The 25,933-nt window shown below is 38.9% G+C and overlaps 1 protein-coding gene across 6 annotated transcripts in view; it reads left to right on the forward strand.

Moving 5' to 3' along the window:
• The window catches only part of LOC105200410 (sodium/potassium-transporting ATPase subunit alpha), a 62,272-nt gene that overhangs the window by 26,570 nt on the left and 9,769 nt on the right, over window positions 1–25,933 (forward strand). For 2 of the 6 annotated variants that reach the window (XM_026132729.2, XM_039448494.1), the window contains exons 2-8: window positions 14,859–14,939; window positions 16,038–16,166; window positions 16,467–17,867; window positions 17,969–18,293; window positions 18,720–18,956; window positions 19,143–19,444; window positions 25,452–25,546. In XM_026132729.2, the coding sequence (XP_025988514.1) occupies window positions 14,859–14,939; window positions 16,038–16,166; window positions 16,467–17,867; window positions 17,969–18,293; window positions 18,720–18,956; window positions 19,143–19,444; window positions 25,452–25,546 (2,570 nt within the window). Of the gene's footprint in view, window positions 1–14,858; window positions 14,940–16,037; window positions 16,167–16,466; window positions 17,868–17,968; window positions 18,294–18,719; window positions 18,957–19,142; window positions 19,445–20,423; window positions 20,519–24,127; window positions 24,890–25,451; window positions 25,547–25,933 lie in introns of those variants that run through there. The other 4 variants (XM_039448495.1, XM_039448496.1, XM_026132731.2 and 1 more) reach the window with 3 other exon arrangements.

Raw genomic sequence — 25,933 nt, forward strand, 5'->3', positions numbered from 1 at the left:
GTGTACATAAATTACTCTTGTTTTTGAGTTACCACACGCCAACCACACGCCAACCACACGCCAACCAGAATTAAACTGTTACATTGTATTTGAGTTATACGAATTCATTCGCGCTTTCATATCTTAGCATCGAGGTAGCGAGCATCTCTTATCATTCTTCCGCAATGTTAGAAAATCATCCACTTTTTATTCGACGTTATCTATTACGGTAATAAGTGCGGTAAAGACGTTGGGACGTTTCATTAGAGTCAGATTCAAATGATGTTTTTTTCTTATGCTTATCGTTAAAGTGATTCAGTACCTTCCAAGATGAATATTATGATCCATGTCTTGGGTAATACTGTCAAACGACGACGATTAATGACAGTATTAATTTTTAGCATCGTAAAAGAATGGCATAACTTGTAATTCGACGAAAGGTAGAAAAGTATTATTTATACAAATATCGCACAGTCAACTGTTCACTGAATAGATAATTTGAAAATTTAGTAGCAATGTATATTTTATAAATATACATTGCTAATACAATTAGAGTGTAGGACAGAGACGAAAGAGTCGCGAGTGAAAACAAGTATGCTGGAATATGGACAGCAAGATAGGTTGTTTTCTGGATAGCCTTGCCAGAGGTATCCGGTATTATCCGGATCGTTCAGGATTTCAGTGACTGTCCGATGTCTGTTCTGAGGCTTCGTTGGGTGCTTAACCCTTGGATGTACGAGGAGGGGGGAGGGAGGGATTTTTCTTGCAACATTTAATCTTGTAAAGCTTACTTGATTTAAAAAGTCTCGCTTCCGGCGTTACAAATATTAATGGCAGTTAACATCTTTCTTGCTAGAATAATATCTTATTGTCTAATTGTATAAAAACATCTCGCCTATACCTTTTTTGTGACATACATTGCCATGAGCGTGAAGCTGGCAGCCAGACCTAGCAGCCAGCCAGGGACGAATAGGGTGCCGGGGCCCCGTAAATAAAAAGTGATTAGAATTACAAAAAAAACAATTGTTAGCCAATGTTACGCTCAAAGTAATAACAGATACGCCATTATTTCAAAGACAAACCATTGTATTAGTAATAAAATAAAATAAACTAATTATTTAACAGTTAGATATGATAACAGTAAATACCAAAGACAAACGCATACCCGTAGAGAGTCAAAAAAAATCACAGACACATCTCTCAATGAGCATAAAACGACGGAGTAGCGACCGAAGCGATGACGGCCCTTATTGTTTATTTAAAAAATTAATTAACAATTTCACTCAAGTAGCAGCCAAGGCGTACGCATATCCGTAGAGAGTTGAAAAAAATCACAGACACATCTCTCAATGAGCATAAAACGACGGAGTAGCGACCGAAGCGATGACGGCCCTTATTGTTTATTTAAAAATTGTTAATTTTTTAAATAAACAATAAGGGCCGTCATCGCTTCGGTCGCTACTCCGTCGTTTTATGCCCATTGAGAGATGTGTCTGTGATTTTTTTTGACTCTCTACGGGTATGCGTTTGTCTTTGGTATTTACTGTTATCATATCTAACTGTTAAATAATTAGTTTATTTTATTTTATTACTAATACAATGGTTTGTCTTTGAAATAATGGCGTATCTGTTATTACTTTGAGCGTAACATTGGCTAACAATTGTTTTTTTGTAATTCTAATCACTTTTTATTTACGGGGCCCCGGCACCCTATTCGTCCCTGGCTGGCTGCTAGGTCTGGCTGCCAGCTTCACGCTCATTACATTGCCGGGAAATACATTGCCGAAATTATGACCGATTCGGAGCATATCTATCCGTTGATTCACTCACAGTTTACCTGACATTTCGATCGGCATCACGTGTCGGCCGAATTTCTCGTACGTACACTTCTCCTCGCATGGCAATTGTTGGTGCCACTCATCGTCGAAGAGAATCGATCGCGACGAAGCGGGGGTGAACTTTTCTTCGAACTTGGCCCTTATATTCGTCTCGTTTTCATCGCTGATCGTCGTCATCATTCGTAACATCATCACTCGATTCCATTACACATTTCTCCATGACACGTGTGCGTTTTTCCATTTCATCGATGAATATCTATTGATTTCAGATATCGAACTTGCGACTTGCAGGTAGAAAGATTTGCTTTCAACGAGTCAACGATATTTAACTTCCGACTTAATTCCATTTGCTTTAATTTACTTCGATTCACTTTGGTAATATCGGCGACGATTCGGTCGCTATTTCTGAATAACATTCTCGGAATAGCACACCAGCTTTCAACTGAAACGAAACTCGACCATTGGCTGGATCGATATCTATGGTATATTTAAGGGCCGTCAGTTCAGAGCGCAAGTCCTATCTGGAAATAAAATGCTCGATACTAAATTGGAAGGTCTCTTGTATTTTCTTTCGCTTCCGCTTAGCTCTTTATCTTATTACATTTATTTCCAGACTAATAAAATGTTATTTTGGTGGAAAGATTTCACACGTGGCTGCTCGAAACGTGTACATTCTAAGAAGATTGGAACGACATTGCAGGATAAATATGATTTACAGAAAAAAGGTTCGCTTTAATGTAAAAGGATTGGAATTTAGTCGGAAGTGGATAGCGATTGTTGACTCGTGAATGCAAACGTTTTTCTTTTCCGTTTATTTTGCTAATTTCGATTATTAATAACAAGATATTTTTGATCTAATCAATATACTGTCCTTGAGGCCTGAGGTTTATTGCTTCTACTCGATTTAGCTTTCAATTTTCAGTCTATTCGTTTGTTTTTCTGAAAATAATTTTTTTAGTTACATTGTTATTTTAGCCAGTAAGAGTACACACGACGACTCATTTATGCTCCATCGCACGAGTTATCAAAGTTAAAGATGAGTCCGGAAATTTTGCAATAAAATTTTATATAACTCAGCACGTGTAAGAGTTATTTAGCAAAGCGATGTAAACTCGTCTGTTTTCGAATTAACATCATGTTGATATTAATTAAAACTTATTTCAATTCTTATTCTAGTGTTGAGAATCAAGATAAAATTTAAGCTAAAGATAATAGATTAAGCTTATCGTTTTATTTCTCCGAGTTCCAAATCTGTTAATCCAATTGTGATCCATCGGATTTAATTGCTGTCTCGAAGACTTCCGTTTAAGACTTTCTTCTAGCTCTTTTGAAATGACCGAGTCAGAGAAAGAATTGAAAAAAAATGTATATCTTTTGAAACGGAATAAGAATTTCTTTAACCTAAATTACACGGAAAGAACAATTTTACTGCAGCATCTAAAAATTTAGTTACATACAGATTAGAAAATAATGTTATTTTGGGCCATCAAAAAAATTATGTAGGACGCCCACAAGCATGATAATGTTGCTGCAAACAGTTTTGACGCACTTGCAACCGAGTTAAACATTTTACAACATAATTATTTTCAAATCCGTATTATAGCAAAACTGTTCTTTCCCTGTATGTTTCTATAAAAATTGAATATGATTGAATTGATATAATTTAAATAATAATATGAATATACATTAAATTAAGAATTTTTTTATAGTAGTGACAAAAGAGATTTATTCATAAGAACACTTGTATTCTTACAAGATAAAAGTGGAACTTGTCAAACTTATCAATGAACTTTTACACGTTGGTTTGAATGTGGTGTATGTGTTTATATGTATATGATCGAATATATCGATTTCATAACTATAAAAGCGTACTAAATGCTCAAGCAAATTAGGATATTGCTTTCTTAAATATTCGCTTACTGGATATTTAATGTTTTGAAAATTCTTTTATTAACTTAACACACGATAAGTCTGTTTAAAGATAGAATCTAACTTTTTATAATCGTTGAAAACATTTTGCAACGATATTATATAACGAATCGATTTTTTTCAAGAGTTTTACGCTTTCATTGTTTTCCTGAAGAAAGATAGAAAACTGAAAGTTTTTTATCTTAAATATTGATCAAGAAATCATACGTAAAAATTACTTTTGTTCTTTATATATCTATTAAACAAATATTTTCCTCATGTTTATTTAAGAGGAAACCTTAGTCAAATCTTTTTTGAAGCATTTTATTTATCCAAATATGATTCTCTTTGAATTTTTTTTTTGTAACAGTCATAATCTTTGGAAAAAAAAATTGGAAGAATTTAGTTTTTTGTAGCGCATTGTGTTATATGGAATCTTACCATCGATTATCGTTTCTTATCATAGATAACGAAATGTAGTTTTAATCGTAGATGTACGATGCACGGCATCTTTCTCTCGTTCTCTCTTGATATTCACTGCGTCTGTGGGATTATGTGCGATTCCCCTCTTTCCTATTTCAAACTTGATTCGATCGCGAAACTAAAATGAACTAGCACGAACCGGTCGCGTACCGGTGTCGTATAGAAAAAGAATACGAACGATTGCGCGCAAGTGTATGCGTCGGCATGTTTTCTCTATCGACATCTTTCTTTATCCAATAGATGAATACATAGATAACTGGGAATTTTTAACGGAGATACAAGTCGAAGTAGATTTTTTGTCTTCGATTACAAAATGTTATTTAGATTTCCTTTCTAATTTTTGTTTTTAAAATTTTTCAATAATTTTTGTTATACCTTGTTGTGATTTTAATTTAGATATAAAAAAAAGAGGATACATATGTAACAATATTTAATTTTTGTTGAAAAATTTACATTTGAGTAAAAAATTAAATTGAGTTAAAATTAATTTTTATTTCAAATAATTATTTTCAGAATCTAATTTTGATTACATTTTAATCAAATTCCAGATGATTTAATTTCGCGTAGTTTGGTTTGCATCTCCAGTTAAAATTCTCGCATGTGATGAATGAGTAGTCGAGGAAACTCGTTGAAAGTATTGTGCATGAGTTGTATCTACGCGTCGTATTTTTTTCCTTCATTTTGTACACGTTGCGTCTTCGACATAGATCCATTTAGATAATAGATTTAATAAACAACCTCAGAAAACTCGTGTTATTTTATCGCGTTTGTCCTTGTTCTTATGTCATAAGGAGAAACTTTACACATATATTATATCAGTTTTTGTAACTGAAAGGATAAGAAATACAAGTAAACTGACAAGTAAACTTGAAAAAGGAGAATTTTTGCACCGACAGAATATACTCGTATTTTATAAAATATGTCTCACTATTTTCAGTAGAAAGAAATAATTTGTCAAAGGTGGGTTACGGCGCTGAATTGTCAGGGTTGAATCTTGTCCGATCGCGTGGTTTATAATGACAATTTCTCAGTGGCATATAAAAACGTTAAGAATGTCAAGGCAAAGAAGAAAAATCGATTCGTATGTCGCTCTCGAGATAGACGATGTTGTGTCAATAAGCGCGTTAACTCGATCGCGTGTCGGTTGTTGTGAGAAAATCGTGTTGCGAAAATTTCCATGACACGCTAACACATGCGATCCATATAAATTGCAAAATTTCAGTATGGAGGATAATCCAAAATGCAATTTGCGAAACATATGAGGCCATTGCATATACCGATCTACATAAAAGCATTTAGGGCCAAGAGAATGTAAATTCCTATCATGTGTTGTAATGAGTTTCTATGCTGTGTCTTATTAATTATGCGCTTCTGTATACGCTAATGCTCTTATGTAAATTTGTATGCGATGAATTTAAAACATGTAATCGCGTGGTTAATCTTGGGAACACCTTTCAAAAAAGTCTCTGTGTTTTATCGCGATATATGCGATATATACATACGCGCGCGCGCGCGTGTGTGTGTGTGTGTGTGTGTGTGTGGCTAATGGCTAAAGTGCATTGAGGAAAATCGCATAAAGATGATAATACTTTTAGATAAATATGGTGTTTCAAAGTGAATAAAAATGAATCTATTGGATAAAGTGTAAAGCAACAGAAACCGACACGTCACTAGGTCAATACGGAATATGTACGGAAACGCGTTGCGTCGAATTAATCTTTCTTTTCTTTGACGTGTAGGTACACATATTTATTGATGAATCGAACGTATGCATTCAACTGCTTACTCATATGTCAATCGTTCCGCCTCGCTCGTATGCAGTGAAAATGCGTCAGATGAGACGATACAAGTGAGAGAGAGAGAGAGAGAGGGGGGGGGCAGACCGACAGAGGCAGAGCATCTTCTAACGGCTATGCCATAAATACATTCAATGTCTCAAAGACTTTCAGGGACGGCCGGACGAGAATAGACGAAAATCCAATTTTAATCACAGAACCTCGACCCGCGCTCGTCGCATCACGTCGCGCAGCATTGCGGATAAGTATCGACAGAAACGGATTTTCAAAGTTTGTTCATACTTTTACAGAGGTGTAATCTCAATGAATTCAATTTGCACTATAAATATCACGGACATGGCGAAAAAAGAGTAAAGCACGTTTCGTACCGATTTTCGCATTTCCATTGTCCAAGAGATCATTCTCACGTTTCTGTATCTGTAATCTCCTAGTCGAAATGGATTTCAATGTCTGTTTCTTGATTTTAATTCCGTGGATGCCCTCAAAATATTTCGCGATATTCCATTCGAAGGCGTTCTACAGCCCACAGCCCGTATTGAATAATCCATGAGTCATTTACGCGGCTCGTCAGATGGTGGAATAATTGGATTGCGGTAATTGAAAAAATGAGTTGGCCAAGTTTAATTTAGAATGAGATTGAATCAGAGGAGCGAGACACAGTTCGCGGTGACACAATTCTTCACGTAAATAGATATGCCAGACAGAAATGAGAAATATAATTAAAGCGGAAACATTCCGAATTTGTCGAGTACCGAAGATACATTCTTTTACAAAATAGATGAATACGCGTCTGTGTGTGTGTTTGTGTGTGTGTTTTTGTCTGTGTGCGCGCGCGCGCGCGCGCGGTTGACTCTTTAATTATTCGTTTCTTACGAGTCATATCTAGGAAAAACTTTGACAATTAACTTTTCGACTGTCTCTAATACTCGAGACTCTCCTATCCTCAATAATCTTTAATAATTTATACATTTCTATTACATGCATTTTTTAAATTACATATGTTATATGTAATTCTTATAATTGATAATCTTATTGATTACTAGCATTGTGTGAGAAACTTATCAAAATGCGTTTTAATAAATATTAATTATATATGAATGTGATAACATATTGTACATCGATACATCTATACACATTTTTTACACAAAATGAACGTTTACATTACTGTAGGAATAAGAAAAACTAAACGGACTGATTCTGAGATTTTAACTCAGGATCGTTCGTTCTCCTAGTACTTGGCACACCACGACTGTTCTCATAACAATTTCGATCTACTACCTTAATTGGCTGTATTAGATCCTTTTACTTTCCTACATTACACAAGATTAAACAATTTTTGTTTAAATCTTTCATGGTTATTATCTTTTATTAGAAAAACTGTATGTAGTTTTACAAAATATTTTCCCTTTGAAGGAAGCATCGTGAATTATATAAATGATGTTCGTTTGCTTACGTGTAGGAGTATTACGTAAATTAATTGGAAACTTGAATCGATTGAGTTTGCTTGCACACTTTTTTTAAGTTCATTCATTATCGTTACACATACAGCATGTAAAATGTACTTTGCGTACGCGATCATATTTGTTTATTCAACCTTTCGAAATCGCTCGAATCAAATCTCTTTAATTAACATTGTCTTACTTGCGTTATTTCGTTATTGTCGTTAAAGATTTGTTAAAAATTTTGATTACATTTTTAGTAGACGTTCGCCATCAATCACGTGAATTGCGAAAACATCTGATCGATAAATCGCGCTTTAACAAGTCACGTGCTTCAATTTCTTCGAGGAATGCGAAACGACGCGAAATTTTTACAGATTTTTAATCGAGATATTATCAAGTAAATTGCGTCTCTCGGGTATTTTTAACTGAATGATGTTACATAAAATTGAGTTAAGGTAACGGAAACAAATAATGACATTTGAGACTCGTCTGCGTTTTACAATTTATTCGAAGCTGCACGTTATTTACTTTTTGCGTAATACTATTTAATTGCGTGCCTCTAATTGTTGGGTAATATATTCTTTCAAATTACTCGTTTATCCTAAGATATATGTGGGACTCGCGCAAGTTTAATATCATAAATGCATGAGAAAAATTTATTCTTTCGACATTGATATTTAAATATATATATAATAACATGTAAAAAAAAGTGAAAAAATTTATTAGAAATGATAAAAAATGAAAATGATTCTTCGAGTTGTTCGTGCATATCAAATCTGAAAATTAATCGAATATTTTATCGAACGAATTAAAACCAAATATTATCGTGAAAATTTTCTTGTACTTTTGTGTTGCTAAAATACCGATCGTGATTATTTTCTATGTTACCCGAAAAATTGACGAAAGTTTGCGAGTAGATGCGAGATGCATCTGAGACGAGAAAAATCGGCTTGTCCGACAAATCACGTTTGATGCACACAGGGGGCTACGTAGCGTGCTCGAGTTAAATGACCAATCTCTCCCTCTTGACCCAAATTGTAAAACGTCCTGTGCCACGCACTCTGCATGACGTCACACACATAGATCTCTCCTCTCGCGGCGGTTGCAAGAGTGAGTAATGCGTGAGGGTGCGTGCAAGGCCAGTCAAACGACCAGCCATCCAGCCATCCAGCCATCCATCCAGCCAGCCAGCCAGCCAGCCAGCCAGCCAGCCAGCCAGCCAGCCAGCCAGCCAGCCAGCCAGTCAGTCAGTCAGTCAGTCAGTCAGTCAGTCAGCCGTTGCATGGCAACGTGGTGTTCGCGTTCTGAACGGCGGCGGCAGTGGCCGAATATCGACCAGCTGACAAACGACTCATACACATCGCGTGTCCCCATATCTATGGGAAACATTGAAACATTCGTCTAGTAGTAGAGAAGGGTGCGGGCTGTAGGCGCAAACAAATACGCCTTGTACTCTGATAAACAAAAATTGAAAATCAAACATAATTCTCGATTAATTTCCAACTATTCTAAGATACAGATGTTACAAATTCTCAATTGGTTGCGTCTAGTAATTTAGCACGGACACACACACATACACGCATGCATGCACTTAAAATTATGTGACACATGGTTTATGGCTTTGATCATCTTATTAACTCTGCCTCTCAAAGGGAAGATCTAACAGACTAAGGAATTTTGACGCAGAGCAGTCGTGCAAACATAGATTTTTAAAATCCACAAAAGTGCTTTATTCGAATGGAATATTGATAAATATTTAAATGTCAAATTAATTGAATTAATAAATTGGGAGCGTTTATAAAGAATATCAATTAGGCAAATGATGTTTTCCACAGACGGTAATATTTACAAGTTTTTGAGAGCATCGAGAAAAGTTTAGTCAGGCTTAAATTATTCATGATATATCGTGGCGACCGATGCGAGCCGAATAATATCGATCAGCAATAAAGCGTGCGCGTGTGTCTTTCTCATAAATAATTTAGCTCCGTTCCGTTTACGAAATCGGCTTTCAGCTTTGTCGTGGGTGAAACGCGGTTCAATGTCGCATGTGTGACGGTCATTGTATTTTACGATATTTTCACTTTTGTCAGATAACTAATGCTCTCGTTGTTGCACTACCGGCGCGGCGCGGCGCGGCGCGAGTGTAGAGTATTTGCTAAGCGTGGCTATTTTTAAATGTACATTTCGCATTATAGTCGGAACCACCGAGAATCCGGCTTACGTATATATCCATCGATCGATGGATATATACGTAAAGTAAAAGTCTATGACTCTCTCATTTCCCTTCTTTCTTTATACATTCTCCCTTAAGATAGACGTATTTATTAACATTAATGTACATTTTTTATTTATTACAATCAATTTATCTAATTCTAAATTATTGGTTTACACTCATTTTACTACAATTATTTGTAGGGTAAAGAGAAAATTCTAAATAAAATATTTGATATCGCGACTACGTCTTACAACAATGTTCATAATGGCAAAAAATTTACAAAATTTCATAAAATTTAATTTTATTCGTGGCATGTATTTCGTCTTGTTTCAAAGTTCTTATAAAGTTGCCGGAAATTGAAAATTTTGAAATGTAAAATTTAAAAATAGTTAATGTCGAAAAATATTTTGTATATTATTTTTGAAGTACCGATAGATATCTGCGGAGTTCGTTATCTATTGAGGCATATCGAAAGGATATCGGATGGCAATTAGAGATAAGCTTGATAAGAATCAACACAATTTGATAAAAGATTAATTGCGATGCGCGCCGATTCGTTGATTCGAATCGTAAAAATTAAATCATTCGGTGTAATAAAGTTCGTTTGGTAATACCGATACATAATTACGAGGCGTGACAAACATTACGAACTGAATCATTTATTATTCTCGAGTATACAAAGGCTTTATTCAATTATATTTTCCGTGTACGAGGATATAAATTTGACTATGTCATCGGTATTTTTTCTCGATTCTACTATCGAATATCGATAATTGATACAGAGACGCGATCCCTAGACTATTTGATGGAAGTTGCGGCAAAGTAGGGAGATGTCCCGCTTGTGTGTCTCCTGGGTGCACTATCATGAGGGTCGCGGTGTATCAACGTGCTTATGCACGTTATTAGGTACACCATGCTCCGTGCGAAGACGAGTAGACGAGACGAGACTGTATGTGGTATAGAAGACGAAACGAGACGAGGCGAAAGAGAGAAGGAGAGAGAATACGTATAGTCGTTGGTGCCCTACTTGGGTATTGATCCGTGACAGTGGGAGGCGCTTGTTAGAGATGGCTAGGTCGTAGGTCGCATGCGCGTTTCCACCGATGATTCCGTGTCGCCATCATCGACCCGCGGCTCGAGAGAAATAGAGCCGAATCGGCGAGAAACGCTAGAGAGAGAGAGAGAGAGAGAACCGATGGGGTGGATAGGGAGAAACAAGGAAAGTGGAACGATATGTGAAACATGGGAAGAAAGAGAGAGAGAGAGAGAGGGGGGGGGGATGAATAACCATGAAAATTATCATCCGGTACTGCCATTCTGACTTAACTGACAAATAGATCGTGGGTCGTTCTTAAAAATTATGCTTTCAATGCGACTATTTCGCGCTCGAAATTCTTAAGAAGTTTAGGTGATGGCAAAGGGTGAAAGGCATTTAAATATATTTCAATATTATGACGGTCTGTCGTTGAAATGAATTGAACTCGAGAACTATAGATAAACTATGATTTCGTATTTATGTAGATGGACGGATTATTTCTATAGAAAATGTGCACGCATCGCGATAATAACTGCGCGATATCCGCATGCAAAACTGCATTTTAATCTTTTTATCATGGATAACGAATTCCTCCCGCTGGGGAGGGTTTCAACGTGTTTTAAATCGGTCCTGGCGACGACACGCGACGTCGACCTGCATGCGGCGCCGCTACTGCCGCGTCGTCGCCGTCGCGTCGTTGCGATTGCCGTCGACGCCGACGTCGCCGACGGCGGCACCGCGGCGCGATCGTTGGAAGTTAATCCTTAATGCCTTTCAGTCAATGCCTCTATACAGATGCAAAAAAAATCGTGCGTTTGTTTCTTCCGAATTAATTTCGAAAATTCAATATATATGTGTCAATACCTATTTCTGTTCTATTAGATCGTCTGACTTGTGTCTAATTTGTAGAGATAAAACTAGGCGAAGTAAATAAATTTTATCTTGTTAATTGGACTTGCCACACTTTCTCTCAAAATGGAAATGTATTATTAAAGATTAATTGTACGTGACTTGAAAGTTAAAGATAGAATAATATTATTTATTCTATGATGTGTTAAAGTGTAAAACCGAATCCAAAAACTAAGTAAGCGAGCGTGAATATAAATGAACAATTTCTTCGAAAGAGTGCGAACGATGTCGCCGTATTGGCAATTTATTTTTCACTTAGGTTTTTCCGTATTATAGAATTTGCAAAGGAGAATTGAATTGGTATTTAAAAAAAAAAAATAAAAAAAAAATATATATATATATGTATATGGCATTGTTAAATTGTTGTTTTGTACGACATCGCTCGTCGTCGTTTCGTAGCATGAAAATATGCAATATGAAAGAGAAAATACCGAGTGCGAAGTCGTATCAAAGGCCGTATAACGAACGCGGTCCTAGAACGCGATCTAATCGCCGAAGCCCGACACGTTTTCCTGCCCGTCACCAAAGCTCGACCACTTCCGCTTCTAGCGAACCGACTCTGTAACTCGACCCGTGAACTCGTAAATGATACCGACCCGCGCAAATTTGCATAAGGTCGAAATCGCGTTCTAGCGCTGCGTCTAGCGCTTGGAGATGCGTTGATACACACTTTTCAGTGCGATACTCGGGTGAGTGGTACTAAGGTTTTCTAAAAAACGTTATGCGTATGTACACATGTATATAAAATGCTAAAATTTATTTAACTTTTTAAATTAAATTTCTTTATGAATTTAACGAAAGAAAAGAGGAGCGATTTTATCGGATAAATGAAATCGAATGCTCAAGAGTTTTGTTTGTTTATCTGAAATTTTTATCAATGTACTTTACGCAATAGATGGTGGCGCGCAAACGCGGTCCGGATAATCAGCGAGGCGCGTATGTGACCTGTATAAAATTGCATAATCGTGCTTCCTCAATAACGACGTGAGCGAGAGCGACGATGGGCCCAGAGGTAATGATACCTATGAAATTGATCGTTTACGTATACGAAGCGGCGCGCGGCGCGCGGCGGCGATTGCGAACGATAGACGACGATGATGGCAACGGGCAAACCGGACCTGCGTAACGCACAAAGTCAGACGGTGTTACGTTTTTACGATCGTGACCGTCGATTTGTCGACTCGTTGGTCTTTTATCTAATCGCTGCGACGGCCGTAACGAACTGCCGTGACAGAATTAATGGCCGCGCGAGCGAGCGCGAGCGAGCGCGAGCGCGACAATTGCGCTCGTGTAAGCGCGTCCGCGTCACAAGTCTCGCGTTTCGTAGTTAGTCCATCCGGTACGTGAGAATATTGTTGGTTTTCATGGTCGAGACGATAGCGTTGAGAGATATCACTACGTGACAAACGTGTCAATAATTGGCTATTTAATATTCATCGGAAATGTTTCAAGATGTATAGCTACTAGCTACAAATTAATGCACGATGAAAAGTGATGCACGTTCGTTTAACTCATTAGCGTTTTCTTATGTTTTGCATACATTTTTTTGTTTTAATATATGATATTTATTATAAATGATGTAAATCATTTATTTCGCATGTTGTATTTCAAGTCGACTTAAGAGGATGCTATAGTGACGGGAATTACCGACACATTACAGTGTTCATTAATTTTTGAATTGGCTCTACAGATCAAAAAATTCTTTTACAGAATAAAAGTACGCACCAAAACAAAGTGCGGGCTGGTAAATTTTACGAGAAAATCGAACAAAAAGTTAAAAATTTATTTATTTTTGGCTCGTGGATCTGTCAACCGAGGTTAACTTTTGTCATTTACTAACGTTCTGTAGCTCATATGTATAAAATGAGACCAGGCCGCACTTTAGAAAACTCTAACGAACAACACTGACTGTATGCCATTTCAGTCAAAAGCCTAACAAAAAAGTTTAACATGTAAACAGCTGTACGTGTACAAATTTTGCTTAGCGCACGTAAACAATGGCAAGCGGAGTAGTGACTGTAGTTGATAGGTCTTTTCGCAGATGGCGAAATAATCGAAAAACAAAGACAGATCTATGCGTTGGACAAAGAGCGATAGCCTGGTCTCCCTCGAAAAATAATCTGCAATGCCGACGTCGAGGAAGTTCTTTGGTCACTATAGCATCCTCTTAAATGACGTTAAATTCGCGTTACGTTCAATCATCCGTGTAAAATTTCAAAAACAGGGTCAAAACTCATGGATATATAGTAAAGAGACTTAATTTTATAAAAGTTTTCTTTCGCAATTTATATATCTTACTGCTTAAATGTAGAGAATGGCGGCCTGACTGGCGCTAATCTTGTTCGCAGAGAGGAAAATTTTAAGGCTTCGCGATCGTGTCGACGAACGTGAGTAGCAGATGTATCGCGTCGCGCGCGTGGACTGTCGTAATCGCGATTACGGGATACCATTGAGCATCGAGCATAGTGGAGCACGGTGGCGAGTAGCGAGTGGTGTCTCCATTGAACCGGCACACTACCGGAAGCGGTTGTTATCCGAACGCGGTCGTGCCGAGGTCGCTCTTGAAAATCGGGCTTCTGTTCCGTGCGCACACCGCGAACGCCTCTCTTTCTATCTATCTATCTATCTATCTATCTATCTATCTCACCGACCGACGCGAGCGACGACGTCACGTGTCGTTGAATGCGCGCCGCCGGCCACGTGTCTTTCTGTCTCTTTCTCTCTCTGTCTCTCGCTTACGTGAGAAGGTCGCAATTGCGCCCGGTACGACCGCGAGCACTGTGAGAAAACTGTGCATGGTCCATTCGGATGGCGAATGACGTAGGATGAATTGCGGCGCCATCCGAATATCCGGACGACAATACGCAGGGGGGGGAGAGAGCGCACACATTTCCAAGCACATTTTTCCAAGCATTTAAAACTTTTAAGATTTCGAGCAACGCGGCCAATTTAAAATTGTCACGCGTGAGATCCACTTGAAAAGAATCTATAAAAGTTATTATCGATTCTGCATCGCGCGATCTCTCTAGGCGTTTTATTCGTGCGATCGTATATCCTACCTACCTATCTAACTATGCGAGAAACATGAAATGATGCGGTGGTGACAGCTGCTCGATTCGCACATCATTATTATCTTTAAGTTATAATTTCACCTTATACACCTGTACATTTATTTTGTCTCGTATTTTTTTTTTTTTTTTATTACGCCTGCATGGTTTATTCATGATTTTTTTTATCGCCCATTTTTTACAGCATGGCCGCTCAGATTCGTACAGGGTCGCCACATTACCCAACATTCGCGACGACAACAAAACCGCAGATGGGATGTACAAGGTATATTCAGAGATGGACTCCACGTCCATACGAATTCTATACAATTAACATCTCTGGGATCTGGTACGCTTCTTTGACCAGCAGATGGAATAAATGGGACTCTTGTTTCGTTCTTTCCTCTCTTTCTTTGTCTCTGCTCACTTTTTTATCTGTCTCTTTTTCTCTCTTCCTCTATTTCTCATCGCTTCCTCTATCGCTGATCTCTGCAATTTCATCTTGTTTCTTCATGATAACAACATGGTCTATATCGTCTGTAACGCCTTCTCTTCTATGCCTCGACAGAAATTTTCTTAAAGGAAATTTCTTTCGTTCTTCCGCTATCACTTCCGAATCTTCAATATCAGTTCTTTCGTGCTCTTTTTTCCCACTTTGATATCAGCTTCGTAATCGTAATCACTTTGACGCATGATAAAAAACTTTGTTCGTGATTTAGGTCTCGCAATTGGGATAGCGTTATAATCGTATTTCAATGATTCGACGTTCGACGTAGCAATGTTACATTCTTTGAAGAAAGCTTCGTACATTGCGTTCAATGACAATGAAATGTAGGATGAGATAAGATTGCATCGAATCTATACATCTTTACGATAAAATAGCAGAAAAATTGCTCAATTTCTCGAGAAATAATTCATGTTATTTTATATAGTTTCGTCGTCCCCACACTGGAACTTGGTTACTCATCAATTATTTTCGCTGACATTGTATGACTCTGAAACATTCCTATCATTCTAGTGCAATCCTATCTCATCTTACGAGATATATCATTACAACTCGGTTCACCTCGCTTCTCGACGATATCGTTGCAATTGATGATCTCTTCTGCTACAGAGGCTGTCTTTACTCGCTGCTGGTTTTCTAATCTCGATTCTTGTAATTCGATTCTTGCGTTTCGAGATAACGTTCTCCTTCTCACTTATCAGAATATCTCGTCGACTAACATGTCGTGGTAATAATACGATGTAATCGCTTTGTATTAACTGTAATTGTATTAAGGTTGTGTATGCAACGTCTCGATATATATTCATATATGGCGAAAATATTATAAGAAAATATTTTTCGATAATATTCTCTCTTTTTTCTGTCTGTTCCTGTTAACAGTCGCGGCGGAAGAACCCAAAGGCGAAGAGGGGGGACAACCTAGATGATCTGAAGCAGGAGTTGGACATTGACTTCCACAAAATCTCACCCGAGGAACTGTATCAAAGATTTCAGACGCACCCCGAAAACGTGAGTATAGAGCATCGATACGATATATCTTTTCAATTTGAATCGAGATTCTTTAACACGTCGATCGAAATTAATGCGTTGAACGCCGTAAACTGGAATGAAAATATTACAAACTGTCACTCTTTTCCTATAAAAGTAGTATAAAAGGGAAATTGTAATGGAATAGAAATGTGAACTGGAATTGGTTGACGGCGGTGAACAATATTAAACGAGGCCGCGATTGAAAGAATTAATTAATAGAGAGAGAGAGAGAGAGAGAGGGAGAGAGAGAGATAATTGATATAATAAAAATAATAATAGGGCCTCAGCCACGCGAAAGCGAAGGAAAACTTGGAAAGGGACGGGCCGAACGCCCTCACGCCACCGAAGCAGACTCCGGAATGGGTAAAATTCTGCAAGAACCTGTTCGGCGGTTTCGCCCTTCTGCTGTGGATCGGGGCGATCCTCTGCTTCATCGCGTACTCGATTCAGGCCACGACCAGCGAGGACCCGAACGACGACAATCTCTACCTGGGCATCGTCCTCGCGGCGGTGGTGATAGTGACGGGTATATTCTCGTACTACCAGGAGAGCAAATCGAGCAAGATTATGGAGTCGTTCAAGAACATGGTGCCGCAATTCGCCACCGTGATCCGGGAGGGTGAGAAGCTCACCCTACGGGCGGAGGATCTCGTGCTAGGCGACGTCGTCGAGGTGAAATTCGGCGACCGGATACCGGCCGACATCAGAATCATCGAGGCCCGTGGATTCAAAGTGGACAACAGCTCGTTGACGGGCGAGTCCGAGCCACAATCGAGGTCGCCCGAGTTCACGAATGAGAACCCGCTCGAGACGAAGAATCTCGCCTTCTTCTCAACGAACGCGGTGGAAGGCACAGCCAAAGGTGTAGTGATCTGTTGCGGCGATCAAACGGTGATGGGAAGGATCGCGGGTCTCGCGTCCGGTCTGGACACCGGTGAGACGCCGATCGCCAAGGAAATTCATCACTTTATACACCTTATTACCGGTGTCGCTGTCTTCCTCGGCGTCACGTTCTTCGTCATAGCCTTCATCCTGGGTTATCACTGGCTTGACGCCGTTATCTTCCTAATCGGTATTATCGTGGCGAACGTACCGGAGGGTCTTCTCGCTACCGTGACAGTGTGCCTCACCCTGACCGCCAAGCGAATGGCCTCCAAGAACTGCCTGGTGAAGAATCTCGAGGCTGTGGAGACTCTAGGCTCGACCTCGACCATCTGCTCGGACAAGACTGGCACTCTCACGCAAAATCGTATGACAGTGGCGCACATGTGGTTCGACAATCAGATCATCGACGCCGATACCACGGAGGATCAGTCCGGCTTGCAATACGACCGCACCAGTCCGGGATTCAAGGCACTGGCCAAGATCGCGACTCTGTGCAATCGTGCCGAGTTTAAGCCGGGCCAGGACGGTGAACCGATTCTGAAGAGAGAGGTGAACGGCGACGCCTCCGAGGCCGCCTTACTCAAGTGCATGGAATTGGCATTGGGCGATGTCATGGGCATTAGGAAGCGCAACAAGAAAGTCTGCGAGATTCCCTTCAATTCTACTAATAAATATCAGGTATCCATACACGAATCGGACGATCCCAACGATCCTCGACATCTCTTGGTGATGAAGGGTGCTCCCGAGAGGATTCTAGATAGGTGCTCGACTATATTTATCGGCGGCAAAGAAAAGGTAACTTGACTATTATTATTGATGGTTTATTATCTACGTCTAGCTCTCTATCGATATATCTTTTTCAATTTTTAAATCAATCTTACGATACGACGTCGTAGGTTCTCGACGAAGAGATGAAGGAGGCATTCAATAACGCGTATTTGGAATTGGGCGGACTCGGCGAACGAGTGCTCGGCTTCTGTGATTACATCCTGCCGTCCGACAAGTTCCCGGTTGGCTTCAAATTCAATGCCGACGACCTCAACTTCCCAGTCGACGGGCTCCGCTTCGTAGGCCTGATGTCTATGATCGACCCGCCCCGGGCCGCGGTGCCCGACGCGGTCGCCAAGTGCCGTTCCGCCGGCATCAAGGTCATCATGGTTACCGGTGACCATCCGATCACTGCCAAAGCCATTGCCAAATCCGTCGGCATCATCTCTGAAGGTACTTTTCGCACGTTCTACATCGATGCGTTTTACCACATAAACAATTCTCGGATGACGTTCGAGATTAGATACCGCGGCCGCGGTATCTCCCAACTATTTTCGCCTCGATCTCGATCATGACGCTTTTATGAGTTTAATCTCTTAATGAGAGACGTAATTTCGCAGATAATAGGCCGTGCTTAAGATTTATAACGATCTCATTTGTACGCGGAACTTGGGGCGGTTTTATTGGAGGATAATGCTAAGTTGTAAAAATTATACGATATAGCAACGTGTACTTTTAATAATTATTCGCTTTTAATCATCGTATATCAGCTTTTTAATCTGTAATCCATCGTTCCATTTTTTCCTCTAATGGAATCGATCTTTATTTTTCGTTTATTTCTATCTTGTTCTCGTTCTATTCTGCAATTCCTCTTTTTAGGTAACGAAACCGTTGAGGACATTGCGCAACGGTTAAATATCCCAGTATCTGAAGTGAATCCTCGTGAGGCTAAAGCCGCGGTTATTCACGGAACCGAACTCAGGGAACTCAACTCCGACCAATTGGACGAGATTCTCAGGTACCACACCGAAATTGTGTTCGCCCGTACCTCGCCTCAGCAGAAGCTCATCATCGTTGAAGGCTGCCAGCGAATGGGCGCGATTGTCGCTGTAACTGGTAAGCTACTCGAAGGAAAATTAACATGAGTGTTTTATCTAGTAGCTTATTTACGAAGATGGTGTCCAGTTAGAGGGTTATTAAAATCCTTCTTAAATTTTTTTTCATTGGATAAACCAATTTTTGACATAAGAATTACATTAATTACGATAAAACAATTGTCTACAATGTGTTTAATTTATTTAGGCGACGGTGTGAACGACTCGCCTGCTCTGAAAAAAGCTGACATTGGTGTTGCTATGGGCATCGCTGGTTCAGACGTCTCCAAACAAGCAGCTGACATGATTTTACTCGATGACAACTTTGCTTCGATCGTAACAGGCGTGGAGGAGGGTCGTTTGATCTTTGACAACTTAAAGAAGTCCATCGCCTACACCCTGACCTCGAACATACCCGAAATCTCGCCTTTCTTGGCGTTCATCCTCTGCGATATTCCTTTGCCGTTGGGTACCGTCACCATCCTTTGCATCGATTTAGGAACCGACATGGTGAGTCACGAAATATTACATGAAAACGATGACTCAAAAGTCGAATAACAATATTCGGAAGAATGCAACATTTGCACCTCGCTCTTTAAAACTCTTCCAAAGTTGCTATTCGATTTTCTTCTCGTTGGCTAATTGAATTATTTCAGCACTTGCGTTCTCCATCATGATGTAATAGCTTGTATCAAGTTAAGAAGGCGCACGACTAGTTGTTGAAAGATACCATAGCAAGTTTGACACTTGTACTGATTGATAGGTACCAGCGTGATACGTTTGGAATACTAAACCTGATACTACTACTGTGTATAATGTCCGACAGTCGAAAATTCGACTGACAATATCCTATTCCTTTTTTTTTGTAGATAGCGATGCATTGGAAGCAGTCAAGGTGGTGATTACAACAACTTATACTTGTCGATTAATCTCTTGAATATTTTTATTCCTTTTTAGATTAATTACGCCGATGGAGCTTGAGTCCAAACGAAAGCATAATTTTTATCAATTATCTTACAGGGATTTAAAAAATTGATTGAACAAAATACATGAAAATATGAACAATAAGTTTATATTTGGATAGAGTAGTTTAACGTTTCTTTTCAGGAAATGAAAGAATGCTTTATCTCTGCGAGAAAGCTGCTTACTCTCTCCCTCTGTTTATCCACGCGAGATGACGCAGTTTCCTTTAAACTCCTTTGATTCCTTCCGCAGTCAGTTTTTGATCAATTTAATTTCTTTATTTTTCGGTTGATTATCTTTTGTTTATTCTCTATGCTTCATTGTGCATAAGAATGCTGTCGTCAATATCGATTATAAACTTGTTAAAACTGATTTTCTATCAGAATGTATGAATAAAGATTAACAGATTAAATATTTAAATAAAATAAACGCTCACGTCAGCATTCTTACTTCAACATCATCCGAAGACATTCTTGTTATTTAATTGTTGGCGTTATTACTGAGCTCTTTGATAATGTGACGTCAGGTACCCGCCATCTCGCTAGCCTACGAGGAGGCAGAGAGCGATATTATGAAGCGACAACCACGAAACCCCTTCACTGACAAGCTAGTTAATGAAAGGTAACACAACAACAATTTGACAAGCATATTGACAAGCTACATCAGATTTTCTATAATTCGAAAGAGTCATCGGTGATGGTACACTGTATTTTCGAAGTCTTTCCCCGATTGATGAGCCGACAATTTTAAACATTAATAAAATTTGCTAATTTTCTTAAAGTAAATTTCTCAAATAATTGTTCTTAAATAATTTTCGATAAATCGGGCAGAGCCTCGAAAATCCAATCTCACGGCGATCGCTCTCTCACTCTATTGGCTACATATTTCGTCTGTCTATGACGATATTTTAGTAGTTAGTCCGTTCTATCTTCTATTATACGGTATTAAGTTCAGTGCGGGAAGGCGACAGGCATACATTGCTACACGTCTGTTTCTCTTTCTTTCTCTCTCTCTCTCTCTCTCTCTCACTCGTCGTCGTTCACCATGTACGACAGGAATTGTTGACAACTGGATAACACGATTCGCGGGCAAATTAATTCCTCGTAGAAATAAAGTATGCTTTCTTTAATCTCCATATGCGATTTGCGATGCTATTAGATATTAATTGTATCAAACAATATTCTCGTCATCTTTCAAGTTTTCTCTTTTCATTTATTCTAAGCAATATAAAAGTTGACTTTTCTTTTGAAGTACGATTTCAACTACTTTGGTCACTGCCGTCAAGGCCACCTGATAAAATTCACGCGATGTAAAAATTAATTTGCCAAGCCTATCGCTCGAGTTGTCGAGTCGGACACGCTAGGACAAAACGTGGATAAGGTAATAACGGGATATGGTACATGCAGACGCAACGTTCCAAGGTGTTTGGTCGCTGGGAGACACGCGAGCTTTATTTTCAGTCTATTCTTCTCTATATTCGTATCCTACTAACGATAAGCTGGATTGAATTTCGTTAAACGACGCTTGCTCGTCCATGATTGTCGTCGACCTTTTCAGATTAATTTGTACTAAAAAATGTATATATATATATATATATATACGTCGACCTTTTCAGATTAATTTGTACTAAAAAATGTATATATATATATATATATATAGGTATCAAATGATGATTTGGGATTGTACTTTGAGCCTTATTGTTATAGCTCAGAAAAAATGATCAACTCTTGTACAATATGTTTTAATATATACCTCTCGCCTCTCTCTATTTCGTCGTGAAAAGTGAGACGATTTAATTGCTAGACGAGCAATCGTGAATATTTCCTTTTCGAAGAATTTTTCTCTTCATTTATATCGACGGTCACAGGCGCTTCCATCATGATGATCTTCGGTCGTATTAGTGTTGTTTCGTTACGCAGAAGGTAAGCCAATCGCACTGTAAAGCCTCTCTCTCTCTCTCTCTCTCTCTCTCTCTCTCTCTCTATCTCTCTTTACATATCTCACTCTCTATTATTTAGTATCTCTAGTTTTATTCTCCTTGAGCTCAATTTTCCCATTTCATAATTCCTCGCTGCAGTCGTCATCTATCCTGATCTGCCACTGGTTTGAGGTGTATATGGGTTGCTGAGATGTCCACGAGACATGGATAAGCGTCGTTGTAAAGAACTCGCATGATCGTTCCCTTCAGCATATATCTTACCTATCTCCTATATATTTTCCTATTTGAGAAATAGTCCTTTTTTTATTATTGCCTTTCTTCTGTCTTATTCCGTTTCTCTCTTTCTCTCTCTCTCTCTCTCTCTCTCTCTCTCTCTCGCGTGCGTCCACGCTGTTTTATAAATTTATTTTCTTCTTCAGCTATATACTCTATCTCTCTATTCTCTCTTTCATGCCATCCTTCGTCGTATCGCGCCCTGTCGCTGTAAGTTACTGAGTTTCCCTTTCTAAATCGTGATACAAGTATCAAGGAATGCAAGGGAATTTGTATATTGTGCTGTGAATATTGTGTGATGTTTATCATAAATGTGCAACTCGACTGTTTTCACTTGATCGTTATATTTTGCGAATCCGCTCCGCGTCGTTGTCGGTATCACGAAGACTCAAACGATATAGAGATTGAACGATAAGAAAGTTGCGCACGTTCCGGAAGACCGAAATATTCTCTCATAGAGTAAACGGTAGTGTTCTCTTTATCTCTCTTTTTCCGTAGATACTTGAGTAGAATAGCATTACGATAGAATAGAATTGTCACCCGTGCATCGGTTTGCATACATGAAACGTGATTCTCTTCTTTTAATCTCTCTTTCTTTTTATCGTTTTTCTCTATCTTTCTATCTACCTCCATTATTCCTGGCTGTCTTTATTGCCTCGGGCCAGGTTTTATCGTTGCTGCGCCTCGCTCAGGAAAACGAAATTCTTTTCAACTTGGAATTGATTCGTTTATTATGGCTTAGTGAAAATCCGATGGCTCAACGCCGGATACGTGAATGAATGAACAAGAACATGATTGTTGCGCGCAGAAGAATTAATCATTTATGGAACCACGAACTTCATGAAATTGTATAGGATATTTTATTTAGTGATTTATTTTTTTGCGTTTCTTTCCGTTTGATCGCAGATGTATGTACATATATGAATTGATTTTAATAATTTTACTCAGTGAAAGAAGCTGTACCTTAATTGAATCGATAGATGCAGAACAGCCGCAAATTTGCCACGTGATTTCTATACCTGTGTGACGCGCGCATTGCAAATCTTTCTTAGTTTTTCCTCTTTCTCTTTTCGCAATAGCAATTCCTTTCTCTTTTTTCCGTAGAATTTACCGAATTTTTCTTAGAAAAATAAGCTCTGCATCAAGCGATTCATTTTCTCTCTTTTTCATCGTCGATTGAGCAACGATCTTTCTTAGTCATTTCGTAATTCAACGAGAAGCAAGTTTCGTCGACGGTATCGCTTAGGAAAGGCAGAAAAGAATGAAAATTCATTTCGAATGCATCGCAAAATGCACGTTGGTGATGGAAACTAACAAATGTTTCGCATTGGTCGACGAAACTTAAGCCTTAATCAGCTAGTTGAATTCTAATCAATCTTACACGTACATATATCGCATACTCCTGGAAGAATATTATCGCAAACTGAAAAATATATTTTCATAAATACGAGTGATGTACAATTTCCTAGGGTAGCTCAATAGCATGTTACTTTTCGCTTAGAATTGATTATATGACTTGGATTTAACTTGGTAGCATTTTTAGTAACTATAAAGATGAAAAGAAAAAATTATTTGTTTAAGTTATGGTAATCTTCTTGCAGGAGTAGTATATATATATATTATGTATATAGAGATATTTGTATGTGCATATATACATATATATATATATATATATATATATATATATATATATATATATATATTTACATAGATCTCTGATGCTCAGTAATTATTACCATTATTATTCTTATCCTCGTCTATTAGTCTTATTATTATCACTATTATTACAACCACAAGTCAGCATCGTTACTTATAGTTACTGAATTTTGATTGTCATTACTATTTTATCTACTACATCACAGCTGCCGCTGCTACTACCTCTATATATTACTACTATTACTATACTATTTACTATACTGTTCGTTACTTGCCACCATATATCACTGCCAAAAGAAAAAAACACTTTTATACATTTTTGAGCGTCATGAATTTTTCTTGCAGTTTTTTATTCTTTACAGTCCTCTCACGTTTTATTCTGTAATGCGCTGCCTACTGCCGCTGCCTTCTACCCACTCTGCGACTGGCAACTTTCTAATGGGTGCTGAAACGACTGATATACTTTTGCAAAAATATTTGCTAAACGGGGGAATCGATATGAATATGTGTTAATTGGAAGTGGTCGTGGAAATTGCCGTGGTAGCCCCCTCGTGCACAAGCGTGATTCCGTTGTTTGAAAATTGTTTGATGACTCGGTATAGCATATTTTTCGCGACGACGAGATTAATTACGTGCATTAGGGGGTTGCGCCGCGATATTAACGAAAACTGTGCTTGAGGTCGTACTGTGAGAGCTCGAAGTGCACGAAAGAGAAGGGATCTTTTTCACCTGCGTCTCAGAAGTGCTCGATAACGTCCATTTATGCTTACTTGTCTCGTTGTATCAACGCTCCTTGGATTTAGGCTACGATGATGTTAGCCTAAACAAAATTTTAATAATTTCAGTTTAAATAAAAAATTCAGTGTATCTAGCAAAACTGCTATAACCTAACTGTTATTGTTGAGATTATTGTAATGCTTTTATGCGCCTGTATTTATACGCGTGTGATTCATCGAGCATCGCTGAGGGATAATTCAATCGAAGAGACTGCGAGAGGGTGCCGATGGTGCCGACGATTGGAGATTCGCAGCGTGAAAAAATGTCAAAGTGGAAAAAGGAGGGAAAGTTCCGCTCGCTCTCGACTTTTTTTCACTTGCACAAATATATAGATATAGCACAAATGACTTGTTTCTTCCGGGCCGTTTCTGAGTTAACAATGAGCCATCTCTCTAAACGCAGCGCCTAATCCAATGCACAAATACACTCCCCAGTATTCGCTACCGTCCAGGTCTTCTCCGCTACACTTGGATGCAATTTTACGCTACAATTTTCTAACACATTTTTACGGCACTATTTTCCAATTGCAATTGTGCAACGCAAGAGCGTCAAGAAGCGTTTATCATTAAGACTGAAGCTGCGTTTAGGATGGAATCGGTCGCTGCGCGATTGCTTTTTCGAGCATCTTGAAAGATGTTTAACACCTTTCTAGTGTTTCGAAAAAATCGCATGAAAACGCAATTACGCTAATGTACTTTCGATAACGTAATATAATCGACGCTAAACTTTGTCTTGTGCGATCTCCAAATCTCTCTCTGTCTCTTTCGCTCGCACTGCGCGTACATACACGTTACCGAGAGTGTATGTACATCAAGTACCAAAAATGGTATAATATCTCTTGCATATATCTCTTCTTTGTAATGCGGTGAGGGGTAGTTAGCACACTTTCTAATCACTGGTGGATGGCAGGTGCCGGCCATCTCGCTAGCCTACGAGGCACCGGAGTCGGACATAATGAAACGGCAGCCACGCGATCCTTACAGAGACAATCTTGTCAACCGAAGGTGGGTCTCCTAATTACCCACCTAATAAAAGAAATCAACAAATACCTATTGCACTTACGTCCATAACGTGTCAACTCACACCGTTTTAACCGTTATCACTATAATCTACTTGTTTCACATACACACCCACACACCCACACACTAGAGCACACCCGCCAGGGCCGTCAGACGTGATTGATCCTTTGCTTGGTTGGTAGAAACTCAAAGTAATAACCGGATAATTCCGATTCCCAGCATGCGCGGATATTGCCTGATGTACTATCGATTGGGGGATAGATTAGAAGAGATAGACTAGCTAGCTATGTCCAACAAAGGGTTAATCGACGATAACTACTCATTAGTAGTCCATCATTACGGTGAAACAATGCTGTGTTGCAACAGCGGTGT

The sequence above is a fragment of the Solenopsis invicta genome, chromosome 4 (assembly GCF_016802725.1).
Source record: "Solenopsis invicta isolate M01_SB chromosome 4, UNIL_Sinv_3.0, whole genome shotgun sequence".
Taxonomy (NCBI): Eukaryota; Metazoa; Arthropoda; class Insecta; order Hymenoptera; family Formicidae; genus Solenopsis; species Solenopsis invicta.